Here is a 22,074-nt window from a genome sequence, read left to right on the forward strand (position 1 = left end):
ATCTTAGTTCCCCAACCAGGGGTTGAAAACCAGGCCCCAGCAGTGAAAGCACCAAAATCCTAACTGCTGGACCACCAGGGAATTCTCATGCTTCGTTCCTTTCATGCCTGAAGAATATTATTCCTTTGCATGGCTATATGCCACTAAGTCGTTACACATTTGGGTTGTTTCTGCTTTGCACTATTATGAATAATACTGCTCTGGACCTTCATGTACAGGTTTTTGTGTAGACATATGTCTTTCATTTTTCTTGGGTATATACATAGTTGTGGAATTATTTGGTCTTATGGTAATTCTATGTTTAATCTTTTGAGGTACTGCCAGACTGTTTTCCAAAGTGTCTGCACCATTTTATATTCCCACAGATTCTAGCTTCTTCACATCCTTGCCAACACTTGTGTTGACTGTATTTTTATCATAGTCATCCTAGCTGTGAAGTGATATCTCATGGCTTTGATTTGCATTTCCCTGATAGCTAATGATGTTAACCATTTTTCCATTGCTTGTTGGTAATTTGTATATCTTCTTCAAAGGGTTCATCTATTTTTGATCATCGGTTTGGACAAGGTAGATGAAGTTGTAAAACCTGATACTGTAAAAGAACAGAAATGAGGGAAAAGCATGCGTGTGTGTGTGTGTGTGGTAAAAGATGCTATAAACAGAAAAAGATGAAGGACGGGCTCCCCAGAGAAATAACTAGCACTCTTTACCCATCTCAGGCATGAGCTTGAGAAACAGGGTGCTTGATGATCCTGTTATGTAGCTGTGACTTTACTTCCAAAGTAAAGCCTCTACCATGGTCTCTACCTTCCGCACATCACTTTGTCTTAAGACTACAGGTATTGCAACCACTGCCAAGTTTCTGTAGATCTATGGTCTGACAAGTAGAGAGGTTGCCACATGGATTAATAGTTTCGTCTATATTGAAGTGTGTATCAGAATTTGCTTCCTTCTTAAATTGAATAATATTCCATTATATATATGATTATACCACATTTTGTGTATCCATTCATCCATTGATGGACATTTGGCTTGTTTCAGCCTTTTTGCTATTATGCATAATTCTGCTATAAACATTGGTATACAAATATCTGTTTGAGTTCCTGCTTTCATTTTTTTTCTGTATATACCCAGGAGTAGAATTGTTGGATCATATGGTAATTAGTTATTAATGTACGTTTAATTTTTTGAGGAACTGCCATCCTGTTTTCCAAAGCGACTATACCATTTTACATTTCTACCAGCAATGAACAGGGCTTCAGCTTCTATATCCTTGCCAACATGTTGTTTTCTGTGTTATTTTTTCTTTTTATAGTAGTCTTTCTAATGCATATGAACTGGTATTCATTTTGGTTTTGCTTTGCATTTCCCTAATGATTGGTGATGTTGAGTATTCGTTCATGTGTTTATTGATCATTTGTTTATTTCTTTGACAAATGTCTATTCACGTCCTTTGCCCATTTGACAATTGTTTTGTTTGCGTGTATGTTTTTGAGTTGTATGAGTTCTTTTTATATTCTGGATTTTAATTCCTTTTCAGATATATGGTTTACAAATATTTTCTCACATTCTTTGGGTTATCTTTTTACCCAAAGTTATCTCTCCCAGTTGTGTCCTTTGATGTAGAGAAGTTTTAATTTTGATGAAGTAAAATTAGTCTAGTTTTTCTTTTGTTGCCTGTGCTTTTGATGTCATATGCAAGAAATAATTGCCAAGTTCAAACTCACTGATTTTTATATATTTAGGGAATTTTATTCCAAAAGAGTTTTTCTTTCAATTCTTAGATTCTACCACTTTTGGCCATTAATAGAGCTTAATTTTCAGGTTGACTTCCGAGTCCTAGGACATGGGCTGGTAGTATTAAATGGGTTCCCTAATTTCTGGCCAGATAAGAATTCCTGGGCTTATCTTTTAGTTTTTGACCCTAGATCTAGAATCAGCAATTCCTTTCTTTTTTAAAAAAATCATTTATTATTTATCTCTGGTTGCATTAGGTCTTCATTGCTACGCATGGGCTTTTCTCTAGTTGCTGGCCAGTGGGGGCTACTCTTCATCGGAGTGCAGGGGCTTTTCATGCAATGGCTTCTCTTGTGGCGCACAGGCTCTAGGCACATGGGCTTCAGTAGTTGTGGCCCACGGGCCTGGGTGCCCCATGGCATGTGAAATCTTCCTGGACCAGGGATCCAATGTGTGTCCCCTGCATTGGCATCCACTGTACCACCAGGAAGTCCCAAGAATCAGCCGTTTCTATAAGGAGTTCTCATTCTAGTTCGTGGGAGGAAATGGTATTAAGGGAGATAATTGCAACTGGGATATGAATTTAGGTCTTTTCAGTAAAGTAAATGTGTACTTTTTAGAAAGAAAAAGATAAATCATGATTCAAATTTAATAGAAGGATTAAAAGACTTTTATTTCTTTGGTTTTATATTTGTCTCTCTTCTCCTTTGTTGACCAGAGAGATATGGTCAAGATCCTGTTTTAATTTGAAATAACCCTTCTCTGTACCACTAATAGGAGTTGGCTGATTCAGTGGCCAGGAGTGAGAAATATGGAGGAGACCAGGTAGATGAAGCTATTTCCCACTCCTGACTGTTCCTGCTGATTCAAAGCTGGACATTTATCCAGATCTTCCTGGAGGAGGGCTCTGCTTTTCCACCTGCCTTTGGCTTTACGTGTTCTGTGAAATGTCTAGCTCTGCTCTGGTTTATCTTGTCGTACAGTTTCCTCTGCTTCCTCTCTGTCTTCTAGAAAGTGATCAGCACTTAAATAGACTGTATCTCTCAGCTGTTCTTATCACTGTTATGTTGATTCCCTTGTGAATATCTTTACTGTTATGTCTTTGGGATTTGAGCAGTGTGGGCAGGTAAGTACATGTGCCTGTTTTATTTAGCCTGTCATCTTGAAATGAAGCTACTTTGTGCCATACCGTTTCTGACAATGCGTGCTGAGTGCTGCATGCGTGCTAAGTCACTTCAGTGGTGTCTGACTCTGTGTGACCCTGTGGACTGTAGCCTGCCAGGTTTCTCTGTCCATGAGATTCTCCAGGCAAGAATACTGGAGTGGAATGCCATGCCCTCCTCCAGGGGATCTTTCCAACCCGGGGATCGAACCTGAGTCTCTTCTGTCTCCTGCACTGGCAGGAGGGTTCTTTATCACAAGTGCCACCTGGGAAGCCCCATTTCTGACAGTAGGACTGTTTTTCACTCCTTTTTCTCTATTGGCTTAATGACTGAAATGGATTTTAAATTGTTCTCTGTGTTCACAGATAATAGCTCTTACATCATTGAAACGTGACGCCAGCCACCCTAGAATACAGAGATTTCCACTCAGTTAAGGAATTGGGTGACTTTATAAGACCTTTCTTGTCAGTAACTTTTTCTCAGACAAGCAGAATAATAAGGCCTACTTATTTTCACTTATTGGAATGATGATAATAGGATCATCAAACATTTAGTGGTTAATAGGTGCCAGACATTATTCTACATGCTTTCTATGTATAAACTCATTTAACTCAATAACAGTAGTTATAGTTATTATCCCTATTTTACAGACGATGAAACTGAGGCACAGAGAGGTTAAGGAACTTGCCCAAGGTCACATAGCTGGTTAGTGGCAGAGCCAGGATCCCACCCAGTTAGTCTGCCCCAAGGCCACTGTTTTCCACTACATTCTCTGAAGGAAAGGTCTTCATGTTTTCTCTGGATGACCACTTTTTTTAAATGTTATCAGTTATGGGTATAAGAAAACCCTTTTTAAAAAAATTTGTTTATTTTTAATTGGAGGATTATTGCTATACAATATTGTTTTGGTTTCTGCCATAAGGAAAACCCTTTTATACTTAGCTTTTGTCTAGTTTCAGCCTGTTCTTTGTTATTGGTTGAATTACAAATTGCTGCTGACTTTGATTACAGAAAGGAATGTTTTAAAAGATGTAGTTAGGTCTGAGTTCAATTTTAATTTATTGAGAGTTTTTGCAGATTATTGTAGTGTTGAAAAGATGTGACATCTACTAAAATGTCCTTTCCTACTATGTGTTTGAGAGTCTTAGGCAGCATTAAAACTTATGACTACAACACAAATCTTACAAGTCTTGGCTGCAGCTAACTTCTGAGGTCTTTCACAATGCATATTTATTTCCATGTAGCATGAATAGTGGATTCATAAATGGTGAATATTTTCCCAGTGAAAATTCTTTTCAAGAAAATACGGAGCAGAAATGTCCTTAAATGGATTGAACATATTTTAGCCCTTCAGGGAGATAAATAGAGGGGGAAAGCTTTCAAAAAACAGCAAGACAAGCACTGAGAATACTTTAAAAAAGGAAGGGATGTATCCCCATGCTTACATACATGTTTGTGTGCATTTTAACCTTCTTTTGGCTTTACTGGGTCTTTGTTGCTGCATGTGGCCTTTCTCTATTTGTGATGTACAGGGGCTACTCTTTGATACTGTACATGGGTTTTTCATTGCAGTGGCTTCTCTTGTTGTGGAGCACAGGCTCTAGGCGCCCGGGCTTTAGTAGTTGTGGCACACGAGCTTAGTTGCTCCATGGCATGTGGAATCTTCCTGGACTAGGGATCGAACCTATGTCTGTTGCATTGGCAGTTGGATTCTTATTCACAGTGTCAACAGGGAAGTTCCTTTTTAATTTACAGAAATGTTTGATCTTGTGCAACAGTAGAACAGATAACACAATGAACCTCATGCGTGCCTATCACCGAGCTTCCAGCAACATTTTGTGAAGGGCTCTTATGATGACTGCCATGATGATGACTCCTGAGATGCGTGTCACCACCTTCTTTGCATATTGCTTCTGGCAAAGTCCCATTGCAAATGATAGGACTTGAATGGTATTTCAATTCCATGATACTTCCTTGAATTCAACACTGTCTAGTTTTGATTACAGCAAAGATCAGCACAGGAACACCAGATCTATTAAGAATAAGTAGAAGCCAATTTTTATTTTCTTAATGGTCTTGTTTGTTCTGTCTCGTGAAGAACCCCAACCTTAACTGTGACTAAAATGGTTTTGTTAGAAGCAGTTATGATATAAGCAGACGTTTTCATTGAATTGTCCAGCCAGCCCCTTGATTCTAATATATAGAATCATTTATCACATGGAGGTGGAAGTCCCTTTCTGGGTTTTTGAATGAATAGGAATGTTGATGAAATACACAAGTCGCCGTAAGTAGTGTTTATATAGTCTGCATCTTCAGATGTCCTCATCCTTGTGACTTTCAGTAGGTTTTCAGCTGACCAGTTTTGTTCTCAAATTATAGTATATGTCTAGAACCACTTGAGAATCTTGTAAAAAATGCATATATTTTTCTGCTCCTAATCCCAAAGATAGATTCTTTAGATTTGGATTGTACCCCAGGAATCAGCATATTAACAGTCATTCCATTAAGAGGGATATTCTAATTCTAATGTCAGAGAAGGAAGTCCTTAAGCTATGGTTGGCTTTTTCCTTTCAACCTAGTCCAGCGAGGTTAATGTTAATATGGGATCTTATCAAAAATTGCTTAAAATTTTCCATTCTTTTTTTTTTTTGCCATTCTTAATAACATGTTCAATGGGCATTATAACCACTCCTTGAACACTGATGTGACATATAGACAGCCTTATGCTAATACAGATGCATCTTTGGTCTTTTTTTTTCTCTTGGCTGGGCTGGGGCTTTGTTGCTGCACATGGGCTTTCTCTAGTTATGGTGGGCAGGGACTGCTTTCTAGTTGTGGTGAGCAGGCTTTTCTCATTGCGGTGGTTTCTCTTGTTGGGGAGCAGGGGCTCTAGGGCGCATGGCTTCAGTAGTTTCTGTGCATGGGCTTAGTTGCTCCTCGGCATGTGGGATCTTCCTGAACCAGGGATCGAACCCGTGTCCCCTGCCTTGGCACGTGGAGTCTTAACCTCTGGACTACTAGGGAAGTCCTGCACCTTTGGTCTTTAACAATTCAATTATGATGCTCATGACCTGAGGACCACACCTCAAGAATATAGGCACACAGGCTGTGATATGGATTCAGAGGGTCCAATATGGAGATTCCCTGGTGCTTCAGTGATTAGGGACCCCGTGCTTCCCCTGTAGGGGACACAGGTTCAATCTTGGTCGGGGAACTAAGATCCCACAAGCCAAATGGCATGGCCAACGAACAACCAACAAACAAAAAGTAAGCAAAAATAAAAAATCACTAAGGGTCCAGTATGTATTTCTTTCTGGTTCCCTGGAATGTGTTAACTTGAGCCTTTGTCCTCCCCTGTTTGGTATCTGCTGGACCAACCCTAGATGCAGTTTTGATGATGTCACCTGCTGCCTCCAGCTCTATGTAGCCTTCTTCTGTAGGGAAGGGAAGGGAAGCACGGAGAGTGTGAACGGCAGGTGGTTCTTCACCTGGGACTCCAAATCCAAAACTGAAGGAAAACTCTGGTGTTTTGGATACATGTTTGACTATGGAGTGTTTTGTCATCAGTTTCTAAAAGGCATCTGTGACCTTTCCCTCCCCACCTCCTTCTACTCCCCCACTCTGCATACATACACACAACAGAGAGCCGTGTCCTAGAGCAGCCTATGTGAGAGTCACCTGGCCTCTAGACAGCAGTTGTAGGGACACCAAATTGCAAAACAGTCTCTACTCTGTGGAATCAGAATTGCTCTTGATCATCTGGTAAAAACTGCAAGCCACAGCTGTGCTGGGTGGCCAACTGTGGCCAGCTGTATTGCTTAACTAATATTCCATGTGTCCCGCTACATTTCCCAGTTTATCTTGCAGTTACATTAGCACATGTGACTAATTCTGACCAAAGGGAAGTGACGTGTGCCACTTACGTTGGGAAGTGATGTGTGCCACTTACACTGGGAGGCAGTGAAGAGTGGTATGGGTTTCTTTTCTTGTGCGAAGGTGACTGTGGAAAGTACAAGTTCCAGTGATGTCCCTACAAGCTGAAGGGCTGCCAGACCCTCATTGAATGTTATGTGAGCAAGAAATAAATCATCTTAGGTTAGGCCACTCCTTTCAGGATTTGTTCCTGTAGCATAGCTTAACAAGGATAGTGCTGAGTAGAACACTTCCATATGCATTTAGAGTTCTGGCAATAAAGATGTAGGTACTTGCAGTCTAGTGCAGGACATTTAGTACCTTGAGATCTTTTTCCTTCATCTGAATTGAAAGGTATCCCTGGAAAACTTTTTTTTTTTTGGTTGTGGCATGCAGCATCTTAGTTCCCCGACCAGGGATCGAACCCATGCCCCCTGCATTGGGAGCTTGGAATCTTTTTTTTTAATGTAGATTTTGTCACCTTAAAAAATTATTTATTTATTTATTTTTGGTTGTCCTGAGACTTTGTTGCTGCGCGGGCTTTTCTCTAGTTGTGGAGAGTGGGAGCTGCTCTCCAGCTGTGATACACAGGCTTCTCATGACAGTGGCTTCTCTTGTTGAGGAGCACAGGCTCTAGGGCACATGGGCTTAGCAGTTGTGTCTCCTGGGCTCTAGAGCACAGGCTCAGTAGTTGTGGTGCAGAGGCTTTGTTGCTCCAAGGCGTGTGGGATCTTCCTGGATCAAGGATCAAACCCACATCTCCTGCATTGGCATGTGGATTCTTTATCACAGCCACCAGGGAAGTCCTGAGCTTGGAGTCTTAATCACTGGACTGCAAGGGAAGTCCCCCAAACTTATTTTTTATTATGTACCTTTTGCTGTTAAATGAGAAGTTACATAGGGAAAATAACAGCCTTGTTGAGATATAATTCACATACCATATGTGTTATAGTATATTCAGAGTTGTTCAACAGTCAAACTGTCTAACTTCAAAGCCTTGTTATTACCCTGAAAAGAAACCCTGTACTCATTAGCAGTGACTCTCCATTCCATAAATCTACTTGTTTCTGTGGATCTTCCTATTCTAGGCATTACATATCAGTCAGGGTATATAATACATAGCTTCTTGTGTCTGGCTTCTCTTGCACTTAGTACAGTGTTTTCAAAATCTGTCCATGTTTTATAATAGCATGTATCAGTACTTCATTCCTTTATATGTGCATAATACATATTTAATGTTCCATTGTATATGCCACATTTTGTTTATTCATGCATCAGTTGATAAGAGATTTGTGTTGTTTCTCTTTTTTTTTTTGATTATTTTGAATAATTCTGCTGTGAACATCAATGTGTAGGTTTTTGTGTGAATTTATGTTTTTCCTCTCTTGAATATATACATTGGAGTGGAATTGCTGGGTCATGTGGTAACACTGTAGTTATTTTGAGGAGCTGCCAAACTGTTTCCCAAAGTGCTATACTTTTTACAATCCTACAAGGAATGTATGAGGGTTCCAGTTTCTCTACATTCTCACCAACACTTGTTATTGTGTGTCTTTTTGATTGAAGTAATCATCTTTGATGAAGCAGCTATATGCAAACCAGTCAGTGAGATATTAATGTATATTTTAACTTGTTAAGTTGTTCTTTAAGCAGTTGTAATATCTACTGGCATTTTTATAAAAATATTCACCATGAACTTAGCACTAAAATAAAAAGTGTAATGAATAATAACAATTTCTCTGCTTGTTTAGTGTTTACAAATTTTATTTTTAAAATAATGGATTCTAGAAGGGGGAAAAAGGGAGTAGGTGATTCTCCAAATGTAATTGTTGTCTCTCTCTTTAAAAAATTAATTTATTTCTTGGCTCTGCTGGGTCTCCGTGGCTTTTCTTGGATTTTCTCTATTTGTGGCAAGTCGGGGATCTCTAGTTGTGATGCTCGGGCTTCTCATTGTGGTGGCTTCTCCTGTTGTGGAGCACAGGCTCTAGGCACGTGGGCTTAAGCAGTTGTGGCACACAGACTCCGTATTTGCAGCTCACGGGCCCTAGAGCATGGATTCAGTATTTGTGGTGCATGGGCTTATTTGCTTTGCAGCATGGGAATTTTCCTGGACCAGGAATCAAACTTGTGTCCCCTGCACTGTAAATGGATTCTTACCCACTGCACCACCAGGCAAGTCTATACTTGTTCTCTTAAAGCATAAATTTGTCTCTATAAATTATGTACTTCTAATTTGTCAGATGGATTATACCTTAAATATATAAGCTTGAGCCTTTTAAAATCACAATGAAATCCTGAAAGGTTGTCCATAATGAAGTAGTTGAATTGTTACATTAAATATATCCTGGGGTTCACTACTTAAAGGAGCTTCTATGTATCTTTTAAGATGGTCAGTAACCCTCTGATTATTTGTTTCATAGATTGATGTTTTTGTTTATTTTTAAGAAGAGGAGTACCCCATTATGTTGGAAATACAAGTGTTTGAAGTAGTATTATGTACATAGTTGATCCTCACATAGATGCTCACAAATCTCAGATCCTGTGTTTGCAGATTAGCTTAGTGGCTACAATTTATTTGCAACATAAAATAAATACTTGCAGAGCTCTTGTGGTCAGTTGTAGACATGTGCAAAGTGGCAAAAAATTTGAATTGCCCAACATGCACACCCCCAGATGGGGTTGAACAGGGTGACGGTCTGCCTTCTCATTTCAGCTCTCAGACTATAAACAAGTATTCTTTTCATAGTCTCTTTAGTGCCACGTTTTTTGCATTTTTATACTTTGTGTTGGCAGTTTCACTGTTTAAAATGGCCCCTAAGTATATTGCTGAAGTGCTCTCTAGTGTTCCTAAGTCCAGGAAGGCTGTGATGTACCTAACAGAGAAAATCCATGTGTTTGATGAGCTTGATTAGGTATGAGTTACAGTGCTATTGCCTGTGAGTTCAGTGTTAATGAATGAACAATATATGTTAACTAAGGTATCTGTAAATAGAAACATAAGACAAGGTTATATGTTAATTGGTTGGTGACAATGTTTTCACCAGACATTTATGGGATCTTAACTTTGCATGTATGTCTTCTAAGAGCACTGATTTAATATTTGCTAGTTCAATGTTCATAGCAACCTTACATAACTACAGAGTCAACTGTACGTAGTGAGTTGTTCTCTTGTTGCTTTCAAGAGTCTCTCTTTAGCTTTCGGCATTGCATTATAATGTGTCTACACTGAATTCTTTTTTTAGTTTATCCTACTTGGAGTTTGTTGAGCTTCATAAATGTATAGATTCATGTGCTTTTCATCAAATTTGAGAAATTTGGGAACTTTATTTCTTCAAATTCAGACTTAAATTGAAGAAAGTAGGGAAAAACCATTAGACCATTCAGGTATGGTCTAAATCAAATTCCTTATAATTATACTGTGGAAGTGACAAGTAGATTCAAGGGATTAGATCTGATAGACAGAGTGCCTGAAGAACTATGGACATAGGTTTGTGACATTGTACAGGAGGCAGTGATCAAGACCATCCCCAAGAAAAATAAATGCAAAACAGTTGTCTGAGGAGGCCTTACAAATAGCTGAAAAAAGAAGAGAAGCTAAAGGCAAAGGAGAAAAGGAAAGATATACCCATTTGAATGCAGAGTTCCAAAGAATAGCAAGGAGAGATAAGAAAGCCTTCCTCAGTGATCAATGCAAAGAAATAGAAGAAAACAATAGAATAGGAAAGACTAGAGATCTCTTCAAGAAAATTAGAGACACCAAGGGAACAAACATTTCATGCAAAAATGGGCACAATAAAGGACAGAAATGGTATGGACCTAACAGAAGCAGAAGATAGTAAGAAGAGGTGGCAAGAATACCCAGAAGTATATAAAAAAGACCTTCATGACCCAGATAATCACAATGGTGTGATCACCCACCTAGAGCCAGACATCCTGGAATGGGAAGTCAAGTGGGTCTTAGGAAGCATCACTACAAAGAAAGCCAGTGGAGGTGATGGGATTCCAGTTGAGCTATTTCAAATCCTAAAAGATGATGCTGTGAAAGTGCTGCACTCAGTATGCCAGCAAATTTGGAAAACTCATCAGTAGCCACAGGACTGGGAAAGGTGAGTTTTCATTCCAATCCCAAAGAAAAGCAATGCCAAAGAATGCTCAAACTACCGCACAATTGCACTCATCTCACACGCTAGCAAAGTAATGCTCAAAATTCTCCAAGCCAAGCTTCAACAGTATGTGAACTGTGAACTTGCAGATGTTCAAGCCGGATTTAGAAAAGGCAGAGGAACCAGAGATCACATTGCCAGCATCCATTAGGTCATAGAAAAAGCAAGAGAGTTCCAACAAAACATCTGCTTTATTGACTACGCCAAAGCCTTTGACTGTGTGGATCACAACAAACTGTGGAAAATTCTGAAAGAGATGGGAATACACGACCACCTTACCTCCTTCCTGAGAAATCTGTGTATGCAGGTCAAGAAGTAACAGTTAGAACTAACTGGTCATGGAACAACAGACTGGTGTCAAATCGGGAAAGGAGTACATCAAGGCTATATATTGTCACCCTGCTTATTTAACTTATATGCAGAGTACATCATGAGAAACACTGGGCTGGATGAAGCACAAGCTGGAATCAAGATTCCCAGGAGAAATATCAATAACCTCATACATGCAGATGACACCACCCTTATGGCAGAAAGTGAAGAAGAACTAAAGAGCCTCTTGATGAAAGTGAAACAGGAGAGTGAAAAAGCTGGCTTAAAACTCAACATTCAGAAAACTAAGATCATGGCATCCGCTCCCATCACTTTGTGGCAAATAGATGGGGAAACCATGGAAACAGTGAGAGATTTTATTTGGGGGCTCCAAAATCACTTCAGACAGTGACTGCAACCATGAAATTAAAAGATGCTTGCTCCTTGGAAGAAAAGCTATGACCAACCTAGACAGCATATTGAAAAGCAGAGCCATTACTTTGCCAACAAAGGTCTATCTAGTCAAAACTATGGTTTTTCCAGTAGTCCTGTCTGGATGTGAGAGTTGGACTATAAAGAAAGCTGAGCACCGAAGAATTGATACTTTTGAACTGTGATGTTGGAGAAGACTCTTGAGAGTCCCTTGGACTGCAAGGAGATCAAATCAGTCAATCCTAAAGGAAATCAGTCCTGAATATTCGTTGGAAGGACTGATGCTGAAGCTGAAACTCCAATATTTTGGCCACCTGATGCAAAGAACTTATTGGAAAAGACCCTGATGCAGGGAAAGATTGAAGGCAGGAGGAGAAGGGCATGACAGGATGAGATGGTTGGATGGCATCACCGACTTGATGGACATGAGTTTGAGCAAGCTCTGGGAGTTGGTGATGGACAGGGAAGCCTGCAGTCCACAGAGTCGCAGAGAGTCAGACACGACTGAGCGCCTGAACTGAACTGATTTCTTCAAATATTTTTTTTTGTGCCTTTCTCCCTCTCTTCTTCTGTGATGCTGGTATTCTTGGTGGTGTCCCACAGTCTCTGAGACTTTTTTCTTCCTGTTTCTCAGTCTAGATAATCTTAATTGGTTAATCTTTAATTTCACTGATTCCTGTTTACATCTGCTGTTGAGCCCTTAATTTTTTTATATCAGTTATTATATTTTTCAACTCCAGAATTTGTTTGGTTCTGTTTTTTTTTTAGTATCTCTTTTATTAGTATTCTGAATTTGCTGAGACATCATTCTCATATTTTTCTTTAATTCTTTTTTCCTTTTTAATGATTTTTTTTAAACTTGAAGTATAGTTGTGCAACCATCACTACCATCTAATTCTAGAATGTCTTTATCATCTCAAAAAAAAAAAAAAAAGCTGTATTAATTGATAACCACTCCCCATTACCTTCCTCTCCTTAGGTCCTAGCAACTACTGATCTACTTTTTTCTGTCTCTCTGCATTTGATTTATATGACTGTTTCGTGTCAGTGGAATCTCAGATTATCTGGCCTTCTATCTCTGGCTTCTTTCTCTTACCATAATGTCTTCGAGGTTCAGTCACACTGTAGCATTTATCAGTGTGCTCAGTCACTGAGTTGTGGCCAACTCTTTGCAACCCCATGAACTGTAGCCTGCCAGGGTCCTCTGTCCATGGAATTTTCCAGGCAAGAATACTGGAGTGGGTTGCCATTTCCTTCTCTAAGCATTTATCAATGTTTCATTCATTTTTTATGGTTGAATAATATCCATTGTATGGCTGTACTACATTTTGTTTATTCATTCTTCAGTTGATAGACTTGGGTTGTTCCACTTTTGGGCTATTGTGAATAATGATGCTATGGACATTCATGTGTAATTTTTTTTTTTTTTTTTAATGAACTGATGTTTTTCAGTATTCTTGGGTATATGCTTAAGAGTGGAATTGCCTGGTCTCAGTGGCAACTCTCTGTTTAACGTTTTGAGGCACTGCCAAACTGTTTTTCGCAGTTGCAGCATCATTTCACATTCTCACCAGCAACTTAGGAGGGTTCCGGTTTCTCCACATTCTCACCCACACTTATTTTCTGTTTTGTTTTTTGCTTGTTTTTACTGTAGTCATGCTAGCATTTGTGAAGTGATATCTTACTGTGATTTATTTGTTTTTCCCTAGTGACTATCCATGTTGGGCATTATTTCATTTGGTTATTGGCTAGTTGTATGTCTTTCAGGAAGCATCTGTTCATATAATTTGCCCACATTTTACTAGGTTATTTGTCTTTTTAAAAAAAAATTTAAAGTTCTTATTATATTCTGGATACTAGACCCTTAACAGATACATGATTTTCCATTATTTTTGCCCATGCTGTGGGTTGTATTTTCACCTTGGTAGTAACCTTTGATACACAAATATTTTTAGTTTTGATGAAGTCCAGTTTATCTATTTTTTCTTTTATTGTTTGTGTTTTAAGATGTCATGTCCAAGAAACCATCGCCTAATCTAAGATCACAAAAATTTGCACCTATATTTTCTTTTAAGAGCTTTAAAATTTTTAGTTCTAACATTGAGGTCTTTGATCCATTTTGAGTTGCTTTTTGTTTATAATATAAGAGAGGGGTTCTTATTCATATTTTTTTTTTTTTTGCATGAGGATATCTAGTTGTCCCATTATCATTTATTGAAAAGACTGTTCTTTCTCAACTGAATGGTTTTGCACCCTTGTCTAAAATTAGCTGAGCATAGGTGTCTAGATTTATTCCAAACTCTCAATCGCATTCCATTTACATATATGTCTTTCCTTATGCTAGAGCTCTGCTGCCTTTATTACTGTAGCTTTACACCTAGGTTTCCAAATTAGGAAGTGTGAGTCCTCTGACGTCTTGTTTTCAGTACTTGGTAGGTCTTGGGTCTCTTGCACTTCCGTATGCATTTTAGGATCAACTTGCCTATTTCTGTGGAAAAGGTTCAAATTTTGATAGAGACTGCATTGAATTTGCAGATGAATTTGGTGAAGTAGTATATTTAAGCATTACCAGTTTTATTTACAAAAACTTTGAAAGCATGTAAAGGGGAAAAAGTTTAATGTTTATGATGTTTATTAAAAAATTAAGTGAGTGTGTGGGCCTTACTTGACCTTCTTGAATCATCTGGCAGAGGAATGGGGGTGGACTCTCAGAGCGAGGAGCACCAGTGTGCAACACACAACAAAGAAGGCTGTTCCTTAGGACTTTTCAAGACTCACTGTGGCCAGTTCAAGGTGATAGTTTTCCTTCACAGAGCACAGTTTCTATGTGAGCAGCCTTCGATCCTTCAGCACTCCTGCTGAGTGTTTCTCTTGTCCTTCTGAATTTGTACAGCCACATTGGTAACAGTGGAACACTTGAGTAGGGATAGATATGATTGCCTTATTGTATGTAATTAATTTGAAAAATGAACATTTGGGAACATATTTCTTACATATAGCTGTTTGATATCTCATTTCTTGAAAAGTTTATGAGAGTTTTTAAGAGTCAAAATTCTCTTGAACACAGAGCTACAAATGGTGCTAGTTTAATTGGATTTATATGCTAGCTGGGTTAGGCTTGTACTTTTAGAGTATGTGTTTGTATTCACAACACTTTTCTCATCTCTTGCTCTTATAACCTGTCTACCTTCCTGGGTTCCTAATGAAATTGTAGAATCATAAAGAAGGCATGGTAATTGGCTATAATGAATGAAAAGGTGGTGGTTGTTTAGTCACTCAATCATGTCTGATTCTGTGACCCCATGAACTGCAGCACACCAGGCTTCCGTGTCCTCCACTGTCTCCTGAAATTTGCTCAAACTCATGTGCATTGAATCGGTGATGTCATGGTATGACATATTTATTTTTATCTACCATAAAAGCAAAGTGGAAAGAAAGAAAATCTAGTTATCAATAAGTAGTTCAGTTCAGTCGCTCAGTCGTGTCTGACTCTTTGCAATCCCATGAATCGCAGCACGCCAGGCCTCCCTGTCCATCACCAACTCCCGGAGTTCACTCAGACTCACGTCCATCAAGTCAGTGATGCCATCCAGCCATCTCATCCTCTGTCGTCCCCTTCTCCTCCTGCCCCCGATCCCTCCCAGCATCAGAGTCTTTTCCAATGAGTCAATTCTTCGCATGAGGTAGCCAAAGTACTGGAGTTTCAGCTTTAGCATCATTCCCTCTAAAGAAATCCCAGGGCTGATCTCCTTCAGAATGGACTGGTTGGATCTCCTTGCAGTCCAAGGGACTCTCAAGAGTCTTCTCCAACACCACAGTTCAAAAGCATCAATTCTTCGGCGCTCAGCCTTCTTCACAGTCCAACTCTCACATCCATACATGACCACTGGAAAAACCATAACCTTGACTAGATGGACCTTTGTTGGCAAAGTAATGTCCCTGCTTTTGAATATGCTATCTAGGTTGGTCATAACTTTCCTTCCAAGGAGTAAGCGTCTTTTAATTTCATGGCTGCAGTCACCATCTGCAGTGATTTTGGAGCCCAGAAAAATAAAGGCTGACACTGTTTCCACTGTTTCCCCATCTATTTCCCATAAAGTGATGGGACCAGATGCCATGATCTTCGTTTTCTGAATGTTGAGCTTTAAGCCAACTTTTTCACTCTCCTCTTTCACTTTTCATCAAGAGGCTCTTTAGTTCCTCTTCACTTTCTGCCATAAGGGTGGTGTCATCTGCATATCTGAGGTTATTGATATTTCTCCCGGCAATCTTGATTCCAGCTTGTGCTTCTTCCAGCCCAGCATTTCTCATGATGTACTCTGCATAGAAGTTAAATAAGCAGGGTGACAATATACAGCCTTGACGTACCAAGCTATATACAGACATCATGTAGACTACATATGTCATTCAATAAAATATATTTGAACTATTTTTGTTTGAGAGAGCAGATCATTAAGGCGAGTGTAAACCTAACGAGCTGTGGAGGAAGAATCACACTGCTTCACTATTGTAGGTTCAGAAATGACAACCAGAGATATTTAGACCTTGCTTTTTGCACCTATCCAGAGCCAGGGGTTGTGTAGAAGCCTCCCCAGGGTGTAGGAACTAGCACAGCCTCCTAGACTTTCCTTTGATCATCTAGAGGGGAAATTGGTACTGGATGAGGATGAGAAGCAAACCTGCCAGCCACTCACTTCTCCAGGCTCTGTCTTTCTGATGCTGCACTTCGGCCAACCTGGGTATCCTGAACAGACCTAAAGTCATCCTGCTTCAGGGTCTTTGCTGTGGTAGTCCTTTCACCTGATGAGCCCTGGCCATCACTCTTGCACTTATCAAAACCTGGCGTACAATCATGGCCTACCTCCTTAAGGTAGAGTAACATTTTCTTCATAACAACCTTGATTTCTCAGTGTTTTGCTCATCACTCCATTTCCCAATCCCCCTTAAGGTTTTGTGAGTGCTGTACTTGTCAACAGTCCCAGTCCGGTACTCTCCTAATCCTCTTGTGGATTTGTGAGCTCTTTGAGGAAAAAACAAGGGAATGCCAAACACAAACATTAGTCCAGGCCCCGCGAGATGTGTCACTTGTCAGCATGAACTTTGAAGCGGTTTGTGTGGAATCAAACTTTTTTGTTGTGTTATTTTTGTACTACAACTTGAGGAATTTTCTAACCATCATCATATCGTAGTTCTACTCTTTTATAACGTTTCTTATTCATTTGGAGCCCATCTTTGTGGATGATAGCATTTCAGGAGTTAATGTTCCAGAATTACTCACTGTCCTATAACTCTCCTAATTCTATCTTATTTTCCCCCCTCACAGGAAATGACTTAGAAGCCTTACAAGTACATCTGTGCATTCTTGCTTCAGACTTTACAATTGAGGGCCAACCCAGTCTGGAAGCACCTCTTATTAATGTTACAAGGAAACCGCTACCTCAGCAAACAAAAGGAAAGAAGAAGACTTATAATAACAAATGCCATTTTTTTGAAGAAAAAAAATTTGTTTTCAGAAAATATTAAAGGAAATTTGGAAATTTTTCGCATTTAGAAGAAGCTTTACAGGTAAATGGATTTGGCAGGCAGGCTCTGTCAAAATTCTGCAGATTTGATCTTCCTTCCTAAGGACTTAGTGTGAAGTGATTCTGTACTGCTTTTTAAATTGCTGTTGATCAGCTTGTGGGTTTTTGGGTTCTAACTTTTCTGGTATATTGAAGATACATTATATTACATTTTTTAAAGTTAAGTTATTTTTCTGCCATTGTAAATACAAGTATCAAAATATTCTTGCAAAGCAGTTCTCAGTAAACATTTTTCTCAGCAACCATATCTTTTTATTAAGAGGGTGGAATGCTAACAGTTCTTATATAGCATTTTGGACACACTTATTTTTTGTCAGAGGTCCTGCCTCCTCTGAAAATATTAACTATATAAACTTCTTGTCCTTTTCACGTCGACATTGGATCACATGGTCACCTGCCTCATGGAAATGCCTTTTTTAAAACTTAGATTTGCAGAACTCCACTATTTTTATACCTAGCCACGGTTTTAGGAAGAAAAAAAAAGGAATTGGAACCCTGACCCTCTCCCGGTCACTGGGACGGTCCCCTTCCCGCATGTATTGCTGCAGTGCCCAGGACAGTAAAATGGACTACAAGCGGCGCTTCCTGCTTGGCGGGTCCAAGCAGAAGGTGCAGCAGCACCAGCAGTACCCAATGCCCGAGCTGGGCCGAGCACTGAGTGCTCCCCTGGCATCTACGGCCACTACCACCCCGCTGGGCAGTCTGACCGCTGCAGGCAGCTGCCACCACGCCATGCCCCACTCCACTCCCATTGCCGACATCCAGCAGGGCATCTCCAAGTACCTGGACGCCCTCAACGTCTTCTGCCGTGCCAGTACTTTCCTCACAGATCTCTTCAGCACTGTGTTCAGGAACTCTCACTACTCCAAGGCAGCCATGCAGCTCAAAGATGTGCAGGAGCACGTCATGGAAGCAGCCAGTCGGCTGACTTCAGCCATCAAGCCCGAGATTGCCAAGATGCTGATGGAACTTAGTGCTGGAGCTGCGAACTTGACAGATCAGAAGGAATTCAGTCTCCAGGACATTGAGGTAGAGTATCTTCTCTGTCATACTTGGGTTGTAAAGTGTATTCCAGAGGTAAGTGAGAATGTTGTTTTTGTTTTTTCTCAAATCACTGAAATGATGGTCTTCGTCCTCTTTCCATTGATACTCTGTTCTTGTGAAAAAAAATTTTTTTTGCATGCCAGGTTTTGAATTGCTTTCATTTAAAATTAAGTAGGATAAAAGATTATTAAATGAATCAGCCTAGATTTTCTTTAAATTTTCAACTTGGAACTTAACTTCCAAGTAACATGCTGTTAAAGTACACAGTGATGTGATGTGACGTGATAGTCACTCGGTCGTGTCCGACTCTTGCGACCCCATGGATTGTAGACTGCCAGGCTCCTCTGTCCGTGGGATCTCCCAGGCAAGGATACTGGAGTGGGTTGCCATTCCCTTCTCCAGGGGATAAAGTACACAGTAGGGACTGAGAATTCTAAATGTGATTATAAAGATTTATTTGTGAATTGTCATTATATAGACCCGTTGGTTTAATGTAGCAAGTTCTACACATGTTTACAGGATAAAGGTATTTTTCCAGTTCTGAATTTACAGTTGTTCATATTAGGATACATTTGATTCTTATTCAGGACATTTCTTAGGTCTTTGGTAGTCAAAATGAAATATTCTCCCTTTTTCAGGGCTTTAGATTATAAAATTGGAATATGAATTTCTTTCAGAACAAAGGTGATGTTTTTCCTTCCTTCATTTAGAAAATAATTGTTAAACTGTCATCTGGTAAATTCGCTTCACTGCTAGATTTTTAAAATTATTTTTAGTTGCTCCGAGAGTTCTTCTGAGTTTGATTTTTCCGTGTGTCCTTGTACATTTTAGCAACACATCAGAGGTTAGGTTTCTGAATGCTAGGAGGGAGAATGTTTTTTCAGCATCCCGGGGTTGTATTTGATTTTCGGAAATCACCAGTCTTCTGAACCAAATCTGATGATTGCAGTGGCTGAATAAGCTAATTTATAATGTTGCGGGTTTGGGGGGAACAAAAGCTAAGCTATTAAGTGTTATGACTCACTTTTATTGCGTTTAAAAGGCATATTGTGATTTGGAAAGCATATCCAAGAGGAATTTTTCTGTTTTATTTTTGGCTGTGCTGGGTCTTCATTGCTGCACAGGTTTTCTCCAGCTGTGGCGAGTGGGGGCTGCTCTCTAGTTGCAGTGCGCTGGCTTCTCATTGCAGTGTCTTCTCTTGTCGTGGAGCGTGGGCTCTAGGCGTGTGGGCTAAGTAGTTGTGGCACACGGACTTAGTTACTCCACGGCATGCGAGATCTTTCTGGACCTAGGGATCAAACGCATGTCTCCTGCATTGTGGATGCTTAACCACTGAACCACTGGGAAAGTCCTCCAAGAGGAATTTAAAATTATTTTTGAGAAGAAATAATAGTCTTGGTTTAAATCAGGCATTAGGCATCTTCAGATTTTTTCTGTAGAGGGCAAATAGTAAATTATAGGCTGCGTGGGCCACATTTGTCTCTGTCACAAATTCTTTGTTTTTTGGGTTTTTTAAAAATAACCCTTTAAAAATGTGATAACCAGTTTTCCCTTTTAGACTTGTCTATTGGACTCGATTTGGCCTATTGCTGAATCTGCTGGTATAAATGTATACGTGTGTAATATCTTCCTTGGGTCATTCTGTTTTGAACCTATCCAAATATATTTTTATTTTCTGATTTTTTTCCTATGGTCATGGCATATATTCAGAGAAAGCATGATTTTGAAGTGTTTTTAAAAGTGGCTTGGCAAAGTTTAAAGTATTTTTTAATATTATACATGTAAATCATATATAAAGCATATTTTTAAAAAAATTGTACTTCTCAAAAGAAACTCAAGCAGTAAAATTTAACACTACTGCTCGACTCTCCCATCTCATTCTTTTTCCCAGAAGAGACCACTGTTAACTGGGTTGGTGTGTGCCATTCCAGACTACTGTGTATACATGCACAGATACACAGCTGTGACTTTTGTTTGTTTTATGTGAAGAACCAAGTTCAGCTCCCCGTGAGCTTAATTGCTGCTGGGCAGAGATGTGGCAAGAGAGCACTTAGAGACTCTGCCTTGTCTGAAACAGTTGAACAGGCCCAGACTGTTACAGCTATCATCCTAGAATGGCACAACCATCATTAGCTTTATTTAGAATTTCAGTCAAGAGTGGTTTGAAAAATGAGGCCAAAGCCTCTTATTTTAACATGAACAGTACTGAGCTGTTCTTCAGGCCGTGCCTCCAAGTGCTGGAGGAGACAGAGCTAGGCCTCCAGGGCCACTTCCCCTCTGACCCAATGGGCCAGTGCCCTTGTTCCCCAGGACAGGACAACTAGAGAAGGATGAACTAACCCTGAGGACTTGGAGTTCAGTAATCCACTGGGTGCAGTGGCACTTAGCCGGTCCCTTCTGCTTTTCTGGGACCAGTGTGGACCATCTGAGCTGAGAAAGGGAAGTATTTCTTGATGTGGTTTGGAATTTTGGCTTGACTTTCCCCATTGAAATGTGATTAGGATAGCTGGAACACTACTATGTTTTTGTATATAATGGGCTAAACAGGCTTTCAGAGTCTAAACTGGAAACTAAGTGCTGTTGATAGGTTTTAGAATCTATGCTTGTATTCTGGGTTTCAAACTGCTGACTTAAAAGTAAATCCTAAAATGTGATTGCCAAATGTAGGCCTGCAGACTTAACATTTTGCTCTTTCCACAGAACAGTATTTGTTGTTTCTGGAATTTATGTACTGCCGTGGTCCCTCTCTCTCAGGATATTCACCAGTTCAAATGGAATAGTTAGGCATTTTTTCCCCTTTGTTGGCTTTTAAAGATTTTATCAGCAAGGCCCAGAGACGCTCTTTAGCATTCATCCTTGGGGAAAGAATCTGTGGTCTAACATCAATGAACTTGACTGACTAGGCAAGGACCTGTGCTTGGCAGCTGAGTCTAGGACTGTGGTTGAAGAAAGCCCTGAATTCAGTGCTCAAATGCTTGACCGTTTCAAACCTGAGATAGAGTACTAGTTCCACTGTCCCACCCCTTGAGGGGGCGAAAACATGCTTCTGATGCTCCCTGAGTTAAAGTCAGGTTTGGGATATGCTCACTGATTGACAGACCCTGCTGCCTGTGTCTAGGACCTGCAGTTGCTGACTGTGTGCTCTGGGGCAGGCAGGGTGTACATGAGTCCTGTCCTGTCTGTATTCATTAGTGACTCTGCCCCTTACTTCAGGTGGTTCACCCTCATAATCTCACTGTTAGAGAAGTAAGTTGTGAGTATTAACTAGTGCTCTTGACACTGCTTATTATGGGGCATAGAATCAGAAAATGTGGGTTTAGAAAATGACTCTGCTTCTTATTATCTGTGTGATGTCAAGCAAATCTTCTAACATCTGTAAGCCTCAGTTTGCCCATCTGTAAAATGGAATTACCACCCACCTTCACAAGAGTTCTTGTGAAGATCAGAAGCAATCAGTGTGTGAAATACTGTACCAAGTTGGTTGTCATCCCATGTTATTATTGCTTCCAGCATGGCCTGAAAGGTGCTATTAGCCCTTCTCTGGAGTACAGAGCACAATTATGTACAGAGCCAGCATCAGAAAGGAATGTACAGCAGGTTGTTCTTCTCACCAGGACACTTTTAGGTGGAAAAAGTTGCCACTCCTAGGACATTTGCTTTATTTGTTTCTTTCCTGGTTCCTTAGGCAGGCCACCTCCCTTTCCCTTCTGCGTTATTGTCTCTTTGGGTGTT

The 22,074-nt window shown here is 39.9% G+C and overlaps 1 protein-coding gene across 2 annotated transcripts in view; it reads left to right on the forward strand.

The window, feature by feature from the left end:
* Positions 1-22,074, forward strand: part of GARRE1 (granule associated Rac and RHOG effector 1) — an 87,408-nt gene that overhangs the window by 14,907 nt on the left and 50,427 nt on the right. For both annotated transcript variants that reach the window (XM_006042946.4, XM_006042947.4), the window contains exon 2: positions 17,040-18,327. In XM_006042946.4, coding sequence (XP_006043008.1) covers positions 17,833-18,327 — 495 coding nt within the window. In that variant the 5' untranslated portion in view covers positions 17,040-17,832. The remainder of the gene's footprint in view (positions 1-17,039; positions 18,328-22,074) is intronic.

This window comes from Bubalus bubalis, chromosome 18, assembly GCF_019923935.1.
Source record: "Bubalus bubalis isolate 160015118507 breed Murrah chromosome 18, NDDB_SH_1, whole genome shotgun sequence".
In the NCBI taxonomy this organism is placed as follows: Eukaryota; Metazoa; Chordata; class Mammalia; order Artiodactyla; family Bovidae; genus Bubalus; species Bubalus bubalis.